Source organism: Carettochelys insculpta, chromosome 5 (genome assembly GCF_033958435.1).
Source record: "Carettochelys insculpta isolate YL-2023 chromosome 5, ASM3395843v1, whole genome shotgun sequence".
NCBI classification, from domain to species: Eukaryota; Metazoa; Chordata; order Testudines; family Carettochelyidae; genus Carettochelys; species Carettochelys insculpta.
Window position 1 is genome coordinate 82,248,821 of NC_134141.1, and position 14,721 is coordinate 82,263,541.

The window sequence follows — 14,721 nt, forward strand, 5'->3', positions numbered from 1 at the left end:
AAGACTAGTAGTCTCAGACAAATTTCCTACCATACCTTTTTGTTGTTCACTTTCATCTTCATTCACCAAGAAGGCCATGTGGTAGTTCCCAACCTGGTCTGGGTATATCTTTTCTAGATCACATACTGAGGGGTAGTGAGTGACAAACAGCGTCAATGATTCTACCTACAAGCACAAGATATACACGTATGAATATTTTTTAAACAGATATTTAGTACTGGTGTTGTCTCTTCCACATTTCTTTGCTCTGTGAAACTGAACTCATGCACACTGGTGCAGAAAGAAAAAATATCCTTTTAGATGGGCTTATCGTAGCATTTAGCATTTCCTATAGCACAGATACAGACACATCTGAAAGCGTATTACAATTTAAAAACTTACATCTTTAATAAAATGTTCAAGTGTAGCATAAGCAATAGCGATTCCATCATGTGTGCTAGTTCCTCTTCCCAATTCATCCAATATTACTAGTGAACTTGAGGTCGCTTTTCTCATTATCTCTGCTGTATCTGTCAGTTCCTCCATGAAAGTACTCCGACCCTTGTATATGTTGTCTGCAGCACCCATTCTGCAATAGAAAACACGGCAGTTACTTTAATTTATTAAATTCAAATCAAGACACCCTGTGATTTGAAAAACAAGCATAAAAATTCAATACTTTCAAAAATCAAATTAGCTTCCCATAAAACTTTCCTTGTTATTCCAAGGACATAGACATATGGCTTGAATTATGTTTCAACATCTGTAAAATCTCTCCAATACAATTCTAAATCTGTTTTTAAAAGTTCCAATAATACAGAATCCAAAAGCAAAGACATCCTTAAAGACTACCCTACAGTATAATGGTAAATAAATAACAAACAGGCCCTAAAGTAAGAGCATGTACTGACCTTATAGGATTCTAGGGAAGAACCTTTCCAGGTCATTAGTTATTTGGTTTGCTGGAAGGCAAGTAAACCCGTTATCCTGGTGTCTGCTTCAGGAGTTCTATAAGCCAGTGGGGTTTAAACAAATGAGTCTATTTGGCATGTGATCCAGGTTACTTTAAACAAACAACCCTGCTGGAGGACCATAACCTGAAGGGCCTGGGAACTCAAGAGACCCGTTATCCTACAATAAGGGCTCTTCATAAACTGTAATGGAGAATTATTCTTCCATGCTATGGATTGTTTATTTCTCTTTCTTGTAAGTGCTTTTATTAATGCCAAAAAGCAGCAGTAGAGCTAGGACCTGAAGAAGACAGATCTTGGCAGTGCTTGGTTTTTTTGTTACTTCTGATCTACTAAATCACTCAAATAAATGTCACATTCCAGAAGACAGATAAAACTTCATTAAACAAAGTCTCTGGATGCCCCCTTTATGGCTAGGAAATCTAGGCTTTGTTTCACAGATTACTACTCAGAATAGAAGAGGAATCCAGGCATAACTGACAGTGGGAGGTATTAGTATTCCCAAACGTAGCTGCAGAATCAAGTCTCAGTCTCTGGAATTCATGCACCCAAACAGTGTTTCTCTATCAAGAGCCCTCTGGACAATTACAGGTTAAGCTAGATTAACTCTACTGGGGGATTGAGGGTATTGGGTTTTATGAGCACTCTAGGCTCTGGAGTGGGGCCAAAAAGAGGGGTTTAGAATACAGGAGGAGGCCGTGGATTGAGGCTGGGGGGTGAATGCGGTAGAGGTGAGGGCTCTGACTGGGGGGTGCACGCTCTGGCATGGAACTGGGGATGAGGTGTTTGGAAGGGGAATCCAAGATGAGGCCAAGAGGATTGGAATGCAAAAGTGGGCTTAGGACAGGAGATGGGATATAGGGTCTTGTCTGAGAGTTAGTGTGCAAGAGGGGGCTCAGGACTAAGGCAGAGGTTTGGGATGTGGGGAATTTATCTGAGGCAGCTCCCCTTTGGTGGAAACAGGCCCCAGGGAAAGGGGCAGGTGCGTCTGCACCCTACCTTGTGCTTACCTGCAGGTATCGCTCCCACACCTCCCATTGGCCACAATTCCTGGCCAACAACAGCTGTGGGAACAAGCCTGCAGGTGTGGGAAGCATGTGGATTGAACTTCTCAGTACTTGCAGCACCAGCCCAAATAAGGGGAGGGAGGGGAGTGACAGCAGTGCATGGAGCCACATTCCCCCCTCCCCTGCCAGCCAGGGCTGAAATGCAGGGGCCTTAGTGGCTGCAGCCCAAGGCCAAGGGCTAAGAGGGCCCCACAGAAACAGATGTACTTTTGGTAGCCCAGAGATCTTTTTTGTGAGGTGTCCCATAGCCCAGGGTCCTGGGATCCAGACCTTATTATTTGTAGTTTGTTCTTGCGAACAGTAATATTTGGGGAACAGAAATTATTGTATGATTCCTCTGTTAAAGACGCAATCTGCTGACATCCTTAAAATCATTTAGAAGAAAAAAAAAAAAACCACAGTGTACAGGCACCGAAGAATAGTTTCATTATCTAGCAATTGTTTCTGAATTGCTCTTTTGTAACCAAACATACCAGAATGGACTCAATGAGCTCTGTCTTTTTGTGTTGGGATTGGTATTGACTTGTATTTGTTTATTTTCACATCTCACTAGGTGAAGAGAGTCAGAATCTGTTGAAGTCTGCTACTTATTGACAAGACTAACTATGAATCAGCCAGCCAATCATGTCAGAATGGAAGACATGGATTCCTACCTTCCTGAAGTTAGCTGCCAGTACGGCATGACACTTTGTGAATAAAGCTGTGGACAGGTTGAATAGCAGTACTCTATACTGGTAATGGCAGCCTCCTATTAGGAAGCTTATACACTTTCTGTGGGCTCTGCTTGTCTCAGTTGGGAATGATAAAGTAACACAACTAAAACTCCTTTCCTCTTCACCGAAGCAGGATATCATCATCTTCTGCTTCGTGAATATGAAGAAAATGTATCTCTCGATGTATGACATTTTTCTAAGGGGTCTCTGAAAAACAGGGGAGATTATTAAGGTTGGGGAAGTAATTGAAATGGATGTTGTACCCACTCTCTACTACATCCAGAACAGATTCCTCAGTGGTGATGGTGTTCCAGAAATTACGAACATGGTGTAAATCAACATTCAAAAGGAGTGAATGGGTTGGAAAAATCTTTAGAAATTGGTAGCTTCTCTCAAGAAACATACAACATCCAGGCATCAGATTTGAAGGGGGCTGTTGAGTTGACGATGATAAAAATATAGGATTTCCTTTTAGGAAACTTAGGTCTTAGGTGGATCTGGCTGTTTGTGCTGTTAATAGAGGAAATACCATTCATAAAACTGTGACTTACATTGCTTTCTTCTGAGAGCAGGACTATAAAAACTGAACCCTCAAATTTGCCCTCAAGTCCTTAAGTGAATGTAGAACTCCATCCAACTTTGACACTGAAACAGTTATATACCTTGAAGGGAGAGTATTTTATTGTCATTTATATATCTTAAGGAATTCTAAGAAAGAGGACCTTTGCATTGTTTTGGAAATGGCCAGATTCGGAGGCTGTCTTTTCTGCATCAAAGGCATCTGCAGAGATATTCTGGCCATTAACTGTCCCTCAGTAATGATGACTTGAACTTAATTTCCTTGTCAAAGACCCCTCATAAATAAAAATACTATTTACCAAAAGGCTCGGTAGTTGATAATTTTCATAGTTAAACTACAGGTGGAATGGCTTTTCCTACAAAACAATCAAGCTTCCTGGGCTCTTCATTTTTACGTGTTGACCTTTGTTGCCCCCCTGTATTTTCTCATTGGTTGCTGCCACTACCAGTGAGCCTGGTGGGGGATCAGTGTAAAATTGTTTGACTCTTTGAGGGGACTTGATAGCAGCAGACTTCTCTTTAGCATGTTGGAGCCAACGATGCAGATGAGTGTCACTGCCACTGTAGCTGAGAGGGTCCAAAAGATCATTTATTGGGAGAGATAAATGATTTGATACAGAGGTATGGAGAATGTTAGAGAACTTGTTAGGTTTGTCACTAACTACCTTGACAGGAATTTTTGGGTAGAGGTGACTCTCTTCAGATCTTGAAATGCTCTACAGTTCTGCTTGCAGTCCCTCATCTGATCCAGTGTCGGTGATACCTGGCTGTACCACTGAAGAGAGTGAGGAGAAGTGCAATACTGAAGTAGTTCTGAGCATAAGGAAACCTGTATCTTTTTGTAGATTCCTGTATCTTTGATAACCAGAATCACCTGCCTAGTGTGGGATGTGAACTGACATGTAGAAATGTATAAACACAGGCACGAAGTCCTGAATATACTTACCCAAAAAGCACCTTGCTAGGAACCTTCCCTCCTGTTTTCAGAAGGGAAAGAATGCTTCTCAGGCAGAGGAAGGGGTATAATAGTTGATGCCTGGTTTGACTGAGATTTAGTGGACATATACCTATCTCATAGAGCTAGAAGAGACCTTCAGAGGTCATCAAGTCCAGTACCCTGCAGTCACAGCAGGACCTAGCACCAATTCTGAGGTTTTTTTTTAAAACCGCATTTTCCCCAGATCCTTAAATGTCACCTCCCCCCCAGAAGGACTGAGCTCACAACCGTGGGTTTAGCAGTCCAATGCTCAAACCACTGAGCTATCGCTCTCACCCAGGAGCACCACGGATGCACTAGGCGCTGATGAGCCCGTGAAGGTGCCGACAGAGTTGAGCCTGAGGATACACTGAGATCTTTCGCTGTTAAGTAAACCCTTGGCATTGCACATACCAAAGTCTGTGATACTTACTGTCAATGATGGCACCAAGGGGGCTGTTTGCAGACAAAATGTTTTTGAAAGTGTTGGTACCAGGCCCATTGGTACTGTAGTCATCGATACATGGCGCCTCACCGTCAGAAAGCCCACTAGCAGGCAATCTCTGAGGCAACAATTTGTTAACCTATATTCACAGTAATAGAATTTCCTGACTAGAATGCTCAAACTACAAGCAGAAGAGAAATGGCTATAAAATAAATCTGTTTTTGACTATCTTTAAACAACAAAAAGTTTACCTCAATCTAATCCAACAGAGGAAACAAATACCTGATACAGTTTAAGAAGTCCATAAAAAGTATTAATATCCCCAAAAATCACTATGGATCTAATTTTGTGCAACTGTTCATGAACATGAAATTTTTCAAATTTTTAAAGCTCACTTGCAATCAAGAAAATCTCAAGAGTACTTAGAAACAAGCGTTATCAAAATGTGTTGGTAACCATTCAGAGCACTAAATGCAGATACGTAAAGTAAATCAAACAATGCATTTGTCCCTTAATTTATTTTTACAGTGTCACAACCAATTTGTGGTTTAAAGCATTGATACTGATAAAAATTTAGGGTAGTGAATTTTTCAACACAAACAACTTCAAGGACTCTAACTCAATCATTTTGATTTAATTTTTGAACATCTGTTTTAACCGTTATATATTGTTCATTAAATCACAGACTTACTCTCCTCCTCCCGCCCCACAGATTTAAGTTATCTAACTATAAACCAAAAACATTAAACTCCTTCATATCCAGCCGCTTCAGGACCAGAAGGCTGCAAATATTCTGGATAATAGAGAGGTATATCTAGCAATGCATGACACTAAAGAAAAACAAGATTAGATATTAAGAAACAAGTGTATGCAGAATACTTGATTTATCAACAACAGTAGTATTTTACACTGTAAACCTACACTGTTTGCTGTATTTATTTGTATTTATTTTCACTATACTGTACTTATGGAAAACATACATTTACTTATGATTCAAATGTTGGTTATTTTAGAGTTCTGGATAATAAAATGCTGGATATGAAAAAAATTACTGTACCTCATTACAATTGAGACAACAGTAAATATTGACTGGGCTACTACACGAGCTACATGAAAGATAAGTACTACCGATATTCGTTCTGGCCCTGAAGCTGCAAACACTTATGTACATGTTTAGTACCGCAAGTAACCTCATTAAAATCTAGGAATTTTTCTCTGCGCCCACTGCATGGCAGGGGGAACATTCTTATATTTTATAACTAAAAAGATCTAATATTAATACCCAGCTATATTTTTATACATATACTCCACCCATTACAGTTTTGGAAAGTGCTAGATAGTGAGAAAAATGTAGCATGAGAGGGGAAAAATAGTGATTCAGAATGAAGGTACCCACAGAGCCTCTGGACTATCTATAGCAGTCTTTACACAAAGCCAGAGGCAGAGAAAGACCACCATGGGCAAATTATTGGAGAACACACAAACGAAATGCATTAAAAAGCAGGGGTGTGATGTTCCAGATGGCTGTAGGAAACTTACCAGCTCCATACAGGGTGCTCTTGACAGAAGTCACACATTAATATTAAACTTCCAATTCTGCAGGATTTGTTATTAAAATATTTATAATATATAAACCCAGTAGTGTAGTTATATTCTGTAAATTATATTGCGTAAACAGTTAATGTGATTGTGAGAGCCTCTAAAGTGCTGTTGAGAGATTCATCAGTGCAGAGCAAACGGAGTTTGGCTAGAAACAAACTGCTCTGTAAGATCTGAGACAACCAAAATAAAGCAATTTTTGTACAATTAAAATCTCTTCTCCTCACTATAGTCAATATACAATGTGAGAACTTTTCAGTGAAAAGTTCCAAGTGGTAAATATTTTAAGGATACCAACTATAACAAAAGTATAACATGATTGCAAGAATATTTCAAAATATATTAGCTGACATGCAATAGTATGCAGTACCATGTAAATCAGTAGCACTGAGTGTTTAACTATGCAGTCTCCACTCAGACAACAGATATATGAAAGCCCACTGTGAGACTGATGTCCCTTAGGCCAGGTCTGGACTCAACAGTTAAAAATTAACCCAGCTATGACTCTCAGGGGTATGAAAATTGCAAGTTTTATCAAATGCGTTGGCAACCATTCGCCAACCTAACCCCTGGCAAAGACAGTAATAGGTCAACAGAGGGTATATATACAACAGGAGATTCGATGGAATTTGGTAAGGTCACTTTTTAGCACCTGATTTTGTAAAGTTGAGGTGCATGTCCACACTAGCACATGAAGCAAATGGACTATGTCCCCATTAGGGTGGGCAGTTCTGACTTCATTCCATGCACTGTGGGTACCTGCCCCACAGTTCCTGCTGCCCCTTTGCATTGTGGGTTAAATGCCCAGTGTCTGATGGAACAAGAAAAGTCCCGCAGGTGGCTCTAGGTATCTGTCATTGGCCTCCCATAGTGCACTCATCTCCTCCCCTTCCCCTTTGGAAAGCAACGGCAAAAACGGTATTTTAGGTAGTTGTAACAGTGTACGCTCAGCAACTTTTTTTTTTTTAATCAGCAATGATTATCACTGAAATGAGTACTTTTAAAGCTAAACACAACACCAATGTGATTTACACATTTAATACTAGTGCCAAGATGCAAAAGAGAAACTGGGGGGGGGGAGGACATAAAATGTCGTTTTAAGTAACACAGCATGGGGCAAAATGTCATTTCAAAAATCAATTTATTAAGATAAAAATGGGAAGTTACACTAAAATTGTGGAATCAGTGAAGACGACAAGATGGGTGAGGTAATTGGCTGAACTTCTGTTGGTGGAAGGCACAAGCTTTCAAATCTCACAGCTCTCTTCCTCAGGTCTGGAGAAGGTAACCACAAGATCCAAACTAAATACAAGATGGAACAGGCTGTTACATGTAAGGGAGACATGTTTTTGAGATCACTGAAAAGGAAGTGGAAAGTCAATATCTCTGCAGATGTAGGATAACAGAGTCTTGAAGGAAGCATGGTGTCTTAACTGTTGTAATCTACCACAAAACCCTGTTTCTCTGATATGGCTGTGTTTTTTTGTTTTAAGTTTAGTCAAATTATAAATTAAGTTTCTAAGTCTGTGTTTTGAAAATGTTGCGTATGCTTCCTTTGAGCACAAGGACTGAGAAGTCAGTTATGGAGTGATAATTTTTGAAAAGTCTCCACATGTGATAGGGTGTTTTTATCTTTTATCATGTTTATGTCGGAGTTCATTCAAAAGCACAGTGACTGTCTGGGTTCACCCATATAGTTATTAGGTCATTTGATGCACTGGATGAGGTGCACCACATCTAGGACCCACGAATCCTTTTCCTGGGTGAACAGAAAGTAGAAAAGGTGACTTCACTGTGACTCAGACCCTTCCTGTTGACCCTGTTTGAATAAAAGATTCTAGCAAACACTGTTCAGTGACAGTAACCCTAGTCCAGGGGATGGTAACCAAAATACCAAGAGGTATTTTTTCCATTTCGGTAAAAAACTCAATCAAGAGCCGCAATGTACGTGAATACAATATGGTCCTTAATAAATAACGTCAAATCGTATTTTTTGTAACCCCTATTTTAAGACGAGTGCACACATGATTTGTAATGTGATACATACTTACTGCAGGATGTTCAAACTTTTTTACATATTCTATTTTCCCACACTTTACATTTACTTCACTCTATGTGCTGTGCAGGCATGATCACTGATTTCTGTAAACTGACGATGAAGCCCAGGGATTGGAATGTCTCTATGGTGACCGATATCATCCGGAGGATGTCTGAGGGAGAGCGCCCTTTGAGAAGGCAGTCATCCAGGCATGGGAATATTAGAATATCTTGACAACATAGATATGTTGACACGACCACAAGGCGCCGTCGAAAGACCCTGTATTGAAAGTGTTCTGTTCCCACTGTAAACCGGAGGAAGTGTTTGTAAGTCAGGTGGATTGTTACACGAAAGTATGCATCCTGCAAGTCAAGGGCTGTGAGCCAATCTCTGACATCCAGCTCAACACTTATGGAAGCAATAGTAATCATTCTGAAGTGCAATTTGCATAGGTAGCAGTTTAACGTCAGTAGGTCCAAGATGGGTCTCCAATACCCTGTCTTTTTCTCCGTGAGAAAGTAATCAGGAGTAGAAGTCTTTCCCTCTGAATTCATGAGGTACTCGCTCTATCGCTCCTATTGCAAGGAGGTGGTTCACCTCTTGTTTTAACAGGGTCTCATGAAAGGGGTCTCTGACAGGGACAAGGCGGGTGGAGTAGTGGGTGGTATTGCATGGAACAGTACGGCACAGCCCGCTGAGACTATTTCCAGCACCCACTTGTCTGCAGTCATCTTGGACCACTGATGGTAAAAGGGGCATAGCTGATAGTGAAAGAGATGCTGAGCTGGTGGTTCACATTGGGCCATGGAGATGGTAGCGCAGGCCTGGATGAGGAGTCAAAGTTGCTGCCTTGGGTTTTGTGAAGGTGGATTGCGCTGTTGTTGGTTACACCTTCTAGATGGCCTATTGGGTTGTCTGGATTGATCACAGACCCTGTGTTGGACTGCCACTGATATGGGTAATATCTCTTCCTTTTGCATGGTGGAGTATACATCCCTAAAGTTCTCAGTGTTGTTTGAGAATCCTTACTGGAATGTAATACATTATCTACAGCTTCCGCAAATCATTTGCTTTTGTCAAAAGGCAGGTCTTTGACCTTGGTCTGTAATTTTTCAGGTACCCCAGAGGTCTGGAGCCAGGATACTCTCCACATAACCACCGCTGTTGCCATGGAACATGAAGCAATGTCAGTGACATCTAAGGCCTTCTCTATACCTGTACGAGATGCTGTATAACCCCCTTGGATAACTGCCTTAGGAATAGGTTTCTTGGAACCTGCTAAGTAATCCAGGAGAGTCGCTAGTTTCAGATAGTTATCTAAGTTCTGATTAGACAAATGTGCAGCATAGTTAGCCACGTGCAACAAGAGGGTAGAAGAGGCATAGACTTTTCTCCTGAACAAGGCCAGCCTTTTGGCATCCTTGTTGGAGACTGTGGATTTATATTTGAGTGCCTTAGACCTCTGCTGTGATGATTCTACCACCAGCGAGTTAGGCTGAGGATGGTTGAATAAAAATTCTATACGCTGGGAAGCCACAAAATACTTTTTGTCAGACCTCTTGTTACTGGCTGGGATGGAGGCAGGGGTTTGCCAGATGTTGTTCGCTGCCTCTGTTATAGTATCATCTAACAGGATGGCAATTTGGGATGGTGCTAGAGGTCTCAAGTTCTTTAAAAGTTTGTGTTGTTTTTCTGGAACTTCAGCTATTTGAATGTCCTGACTCTAAGTTACTCTTTTAAACAGTTCTTGAAATAGTCTTAAATTGCTATGTGGGGGGGGGGGGGCGGGAAATCGCCCGGAATAACGGCCTCATCCAGGGACGAGAAGGATGCCTCTGTCTGGTAAGTTTCATGCATTCCTCTAAGTCCCATGGTTGGTCCTCTGCCGGTTCTGATAAGGTGGGAATTATGGACTGGGCCTGTGGAGATGAAAGTGATGGTGATGGTGGAAGGGTAGCTGAATGTCTATATCCTTGTCTGGATTTGGGAGAGCTATCTTGATATCTGCTGTGACAGTGGTATTGCTGCTGGTGACCTCTGCAGGTGTGAGGGTAGCAGCATGCTCGAGTATCTGTGGATGAGGAGCAAGAGATGGAGCTGTGGTGGTGGTAAGACTAAGGCAGATATGATAACCCCAAAGACAGTGGAGGTGAAGGGGATCTACGGTAACCCCAGGTGTAGATGTGGTGCGGTTGTTCTAAGAAAGGCGGTGGTCTCAATGAATGGCAATGGAGGAGACTGGACCCTGAAATGATGGTACCCTAGGAAAGCATGGAGACATAGCTTGTGGAGAAAATGTCAGAATCAGTGAATGAGGTGATGGGCTAAGGTGCCAAGTGTTGGTCTGTGCCTTTTTCAGTTCCCTCCGGGAGTCAGTGGCCACTGGCACCGTATGTGGTGCTGGACAAGCTCATGCGTATAGCTCTGGTGCCGTACTCGGTGCCGAGACCATTGGTGCCGTTGGCTCAAGTGCCACCAGTGCTGGGGCATGGTATGCAGTGCTGGTATTTTTGGTGCTGATCGATCTTTATGTATGGGCACAAGTGAGCTCTGTGAGCCCATTGGCTCTGGGTGGGATTCTTGCATCGGCACTGGTGGAGCCAGATTCTTAGGTGTAGGCTGCTTGCCCTCCTTAGTGAGTGAGGAAGCTCGGCTCTCAGTACTAAATTGTCTTGTCACCAGATGAGACGGGCAAAGATAGAATCAAAGATAATTTCTTTTTCTTATGGCCTTCTGGTGAGACCAAGGAGGCTGCTCAATGTTTTTGACCCGCTGCTGTGCCTTCAGGTCTTGGCTGGTCTGCAGTATCAGGCTAGACAGCTTTTTCAAAGAGAATCATTCTGTCTTATCTCTGTCTTTTCTAGCCCTCGCTATAAGTTTAGAACAATGTGGGTACTTGTGTGGCACATAAGACTCTTCTAAACAGTGCATACATTGAGAGTGGCCCCTTGAAGCCAGTATTGCCTCCCAGCAAGTGTCACACTTTTTAAAACCTGATGAAGCATTTCAACAGAACAATAGAGCTCAATGACCTCCCCCATGATGTGTGTGTGTGTGTGTGTGTGTGTGTGTGTGTGTGTGTGTGTGTGTGTGTGTGTGTGTGTGTGTGTGTGTGTGTGTGTGTGTGTAAGTAAAATCCTCATAGTTAAGGATTTATTAAATAAGTGAAAACTTTCATATATAAAAAGGACAAATGAAAGTGAGACTTGGCAACAACGTAAACCCCAGCTCACAGCAATGATGGTGATGGATGAGGGTCAAGAGTTTACTTTCCTCTAAGCACCAAGTGACCTCCTCAATTACTAAGGAGGAAATTTCTGTTTGGCTACCTATGTAGCAATACTTATTTAAATATTTCAATTTTTAAAAACTTATTTTGGTGTGTGAAAGGTGTGTGAAATTTGACTGAGTATGGATGACTTGGACAAAGCTCTATGCACCACTAAAGCACTGCTACATAAAGATCATCGAAAGGGATTATGCAATAAGCAGAGTCCTGCTCAGGCCCTCTGCAGCCAGTTGAATTCCATTTTAAGGAGATGCATGTTATATGTGACTTAAAAAAACAGAAAAGAGTTATAAAAATTTAACTACCCAGGCAACTCATCAGGTTACCTTGTGCTGCCTAAAGAGAATCAAGCTGACTTTGCTAAGATAGGTGTGAATGTGAATGCTCTTTAATAGACAATCCAAACTTTAGTCTTCTGACCTCATAAAAATGAAATGACAGCTGTTTTAATAGACAAGTTGAGAGTCAGTGGAAGTAAACATAACTTACTATTGAAGGAGAGCGGATACCTCACCTCATCGTTACCCATTTTTATTCCTCCACCTCTAAAGCACTGAGCTAGTACCAATCTGTGACAGGTAGTATGCAGATCCACCAATAGTAAGTTGATTTAAAGCATATTCTATGCAACCCCATTAGATTATGGATTTGGGGTCTACCTTTCCTATGTTGCAATCCATTTTGGGTGGCACTGTATGACCCAACCAGCATGTAAAACCTACTTATTTCAGTAATTAGACATTCACAGTATGTCAATCGCTGAAATAAATCCAGTAGAATTTATTTTAACATGGAAATAGACAGATAGGCAGGTTACTCAGAGGGGAAGATTTTTCATCCCTTTACTAGTCCCTAGAGTCATCCATTCCACTTGGATATTTCTTACGTTGTTAATTTGTGTTTCCAAGAAACACATTTTTAATTTAAAACTTTCCACTCCAGGGCCTTCAATAACTGGAACTGTTAATTGGATTGTTTACTTGAGCATACTCTTACTTTTAAAGTATTAAACCCATTACTCTCAAGTTTTGTGACTTGAATATTGATCAGGTTGATAACTACAAGACTGTTGGACGGCTAGTCAATCATCTGATGGAAATAGACTGGATACCCCCCTCTAGGTCCTACCAGAAATGTCTACATTATAATCATCATCGTTTTTGACCATGGAAAGCTGTAGGTCAGCAACCTTTCTGTGGCAGAGTGCTGAACTTTGACCTTTTGGCCTCTGTGTACGGTCTGCATGCTGGTGATCCTTTTTAAAGTCACCAATAGTCCTACTTACACCACTGTCATTGATAAACAAAGATGCAGGGTTTTACTGTTTAGATAGTAGTTGGTAGCCTTAGCTGGTCTTTTGTTGATCCACAGGTGGCATGGCTTTGAGCAAGCTCCTGGCTGTGTGGGGGAGGAAGGATGGAGCTAAGCTCCCCACCTCACGTGTCAATGAATATTGGCTCATGTGCCAGTCTTCGCACCCGTGCTGGGGGATGGGGGGGTGTTTGCTGATCACTGCTCTAAATCCTATAGGATCATTTTCTTTAAGAGGGTTGTAGCATATCTGCTGGAGCAGCGATGGGATTCTTACACAGCTGCTGTTTTTATTATAACTTTCTCTGCACGTAAACAGGATACTTGAATTTCCATGGCTGAGAGTAGTTTCTTTCAGAAGGACATACATATGCACACACACACACAGTTACTCTTAAAAAGATCTTGCAGTTTCAGCATCTGAATGACTCGTACATGAAAGAATACCTGTTACGCATCAGCAGTTGCATGAAGCGATACATAACAGGTAAAGCGAGTGCACTAAAATGCGCAGCATTCTTTGTGTTTTGCACTTCATGAGTCAAAAGCTGCATCCATCTCTGAGAATAAGGGCTGTAATAAAACAGTGAAACTGGCATAGTTTTACTGCAGAAGGAAGGGGTAGAATTTGGGGAAAACAACCTAGGGGCATTTTCTTAGGGTATTCCAGAACAGACACCCAAAATAGATTGAGAGTGAGATAAAGCAAGGGAATTCAGGATATGCTGCTCTGGCTGTTGCTGACTCTGTGCAACAGCATTGCCCCTTATGTATTATCCGGAGGAAGGATTCTTGCTCCCCTCCTCCTCCACAATATGGAAATTCCCAGCACTTGTGTGACATGCTTGGGCTGGGTGCTGAGCACAGGTTTTGTGTGTATATGCCTAACAATGCAGAATAAGTGCACATATTTCCACTTTATAAGCAAAATGTTTGCTTTATTGTATAATCCTCCCTCTACAGATCTACAGTTCTGAACATAATGCAGTATTTAAAGTCAATTTAGGAAAGCTATAATACATAACTGCTAAATATAACCAAAAGAGTAACTGTAGAAGCAGCCTTTCAATTTCCATGGAAACACCACTTAGAATACAAGACAGGAAATCTGGGAAAATGTTAATGTAATAAAACTATATAAATTCATACTGACAGTGAAGTCTACAAAAAACCCCCACTTTTTTACAAGATGGCAAGGGAGAACAATGTTGCGCCTCTTCTTGTATAATAACCTTCAAACAACCATCCTAACAACCCAACCCTGCCTCAAAATAGCTCTTTTTATTAGCATCACCTATAAAAGAAGAATAAACTAAGGCAGTCACAAGTGTCAGGAGCACAATCAGGACTTGTACAAGGCCTTCACTGATTTGACAAAGACCTCTGATTCTGTCAGCCATGAAGCCCTATGCTGGCTAGATTTGGCTGCCTGCCAAAATTTATTAAGGTCCTCAAACTTATTCATGATTGGATGGCTGTAATGGTCTTGAGCCAGAACCTCTCGTCAAAACTAGAGTTAAGCAAGGATGTGTTGCTGCCCCAACCCTGTTCTCCATCTGTTTAGCAGTCATTTTAGTTCTCATTAAAGATCACCTCCCCAGGGGAGCTGACATTCAATACAGATTAGATGGGTGGCTCTTTAATATTCAACATCTCCATTCAAAGTTTAGAGTCTTCAGGGCATCCACTACTTACCTTCACTAAACTGATGACAGTATCGTACTTGTGCACACAGAGAATGACCTTCAGTCCAT

The 14,721-nt window shown here is 41.4% G+C and overlaps 1 protein-coding gene across 2 annotated transcripts in view; it reads right to left on the bottom strand.

Moving 5' to 3' along the window:
* Window positions 1-14,721, bottom strand: part of MSH3 (mutS homolog 3) — a 170,252-nt gene that overhangs the window by 14,195 nt on the left and 141,336 nt on the right. For both annotated transcript variants that reach the window (XM_074995384.1, XM_074995383.1), the window contains 2 exons: window positions 382-568; window positions 36-165 (listed from right to left, as the gene is read on the bottom strand). In XM_074995384.1, the coding sequence (XP_074851485.1) occupies window positions 36-165; window positions 382-568 (317 nt within the window). The remainder of the gene's footprint in view (window positions 1-35; window positions 166-381; window positions 569-14,721) is intronic.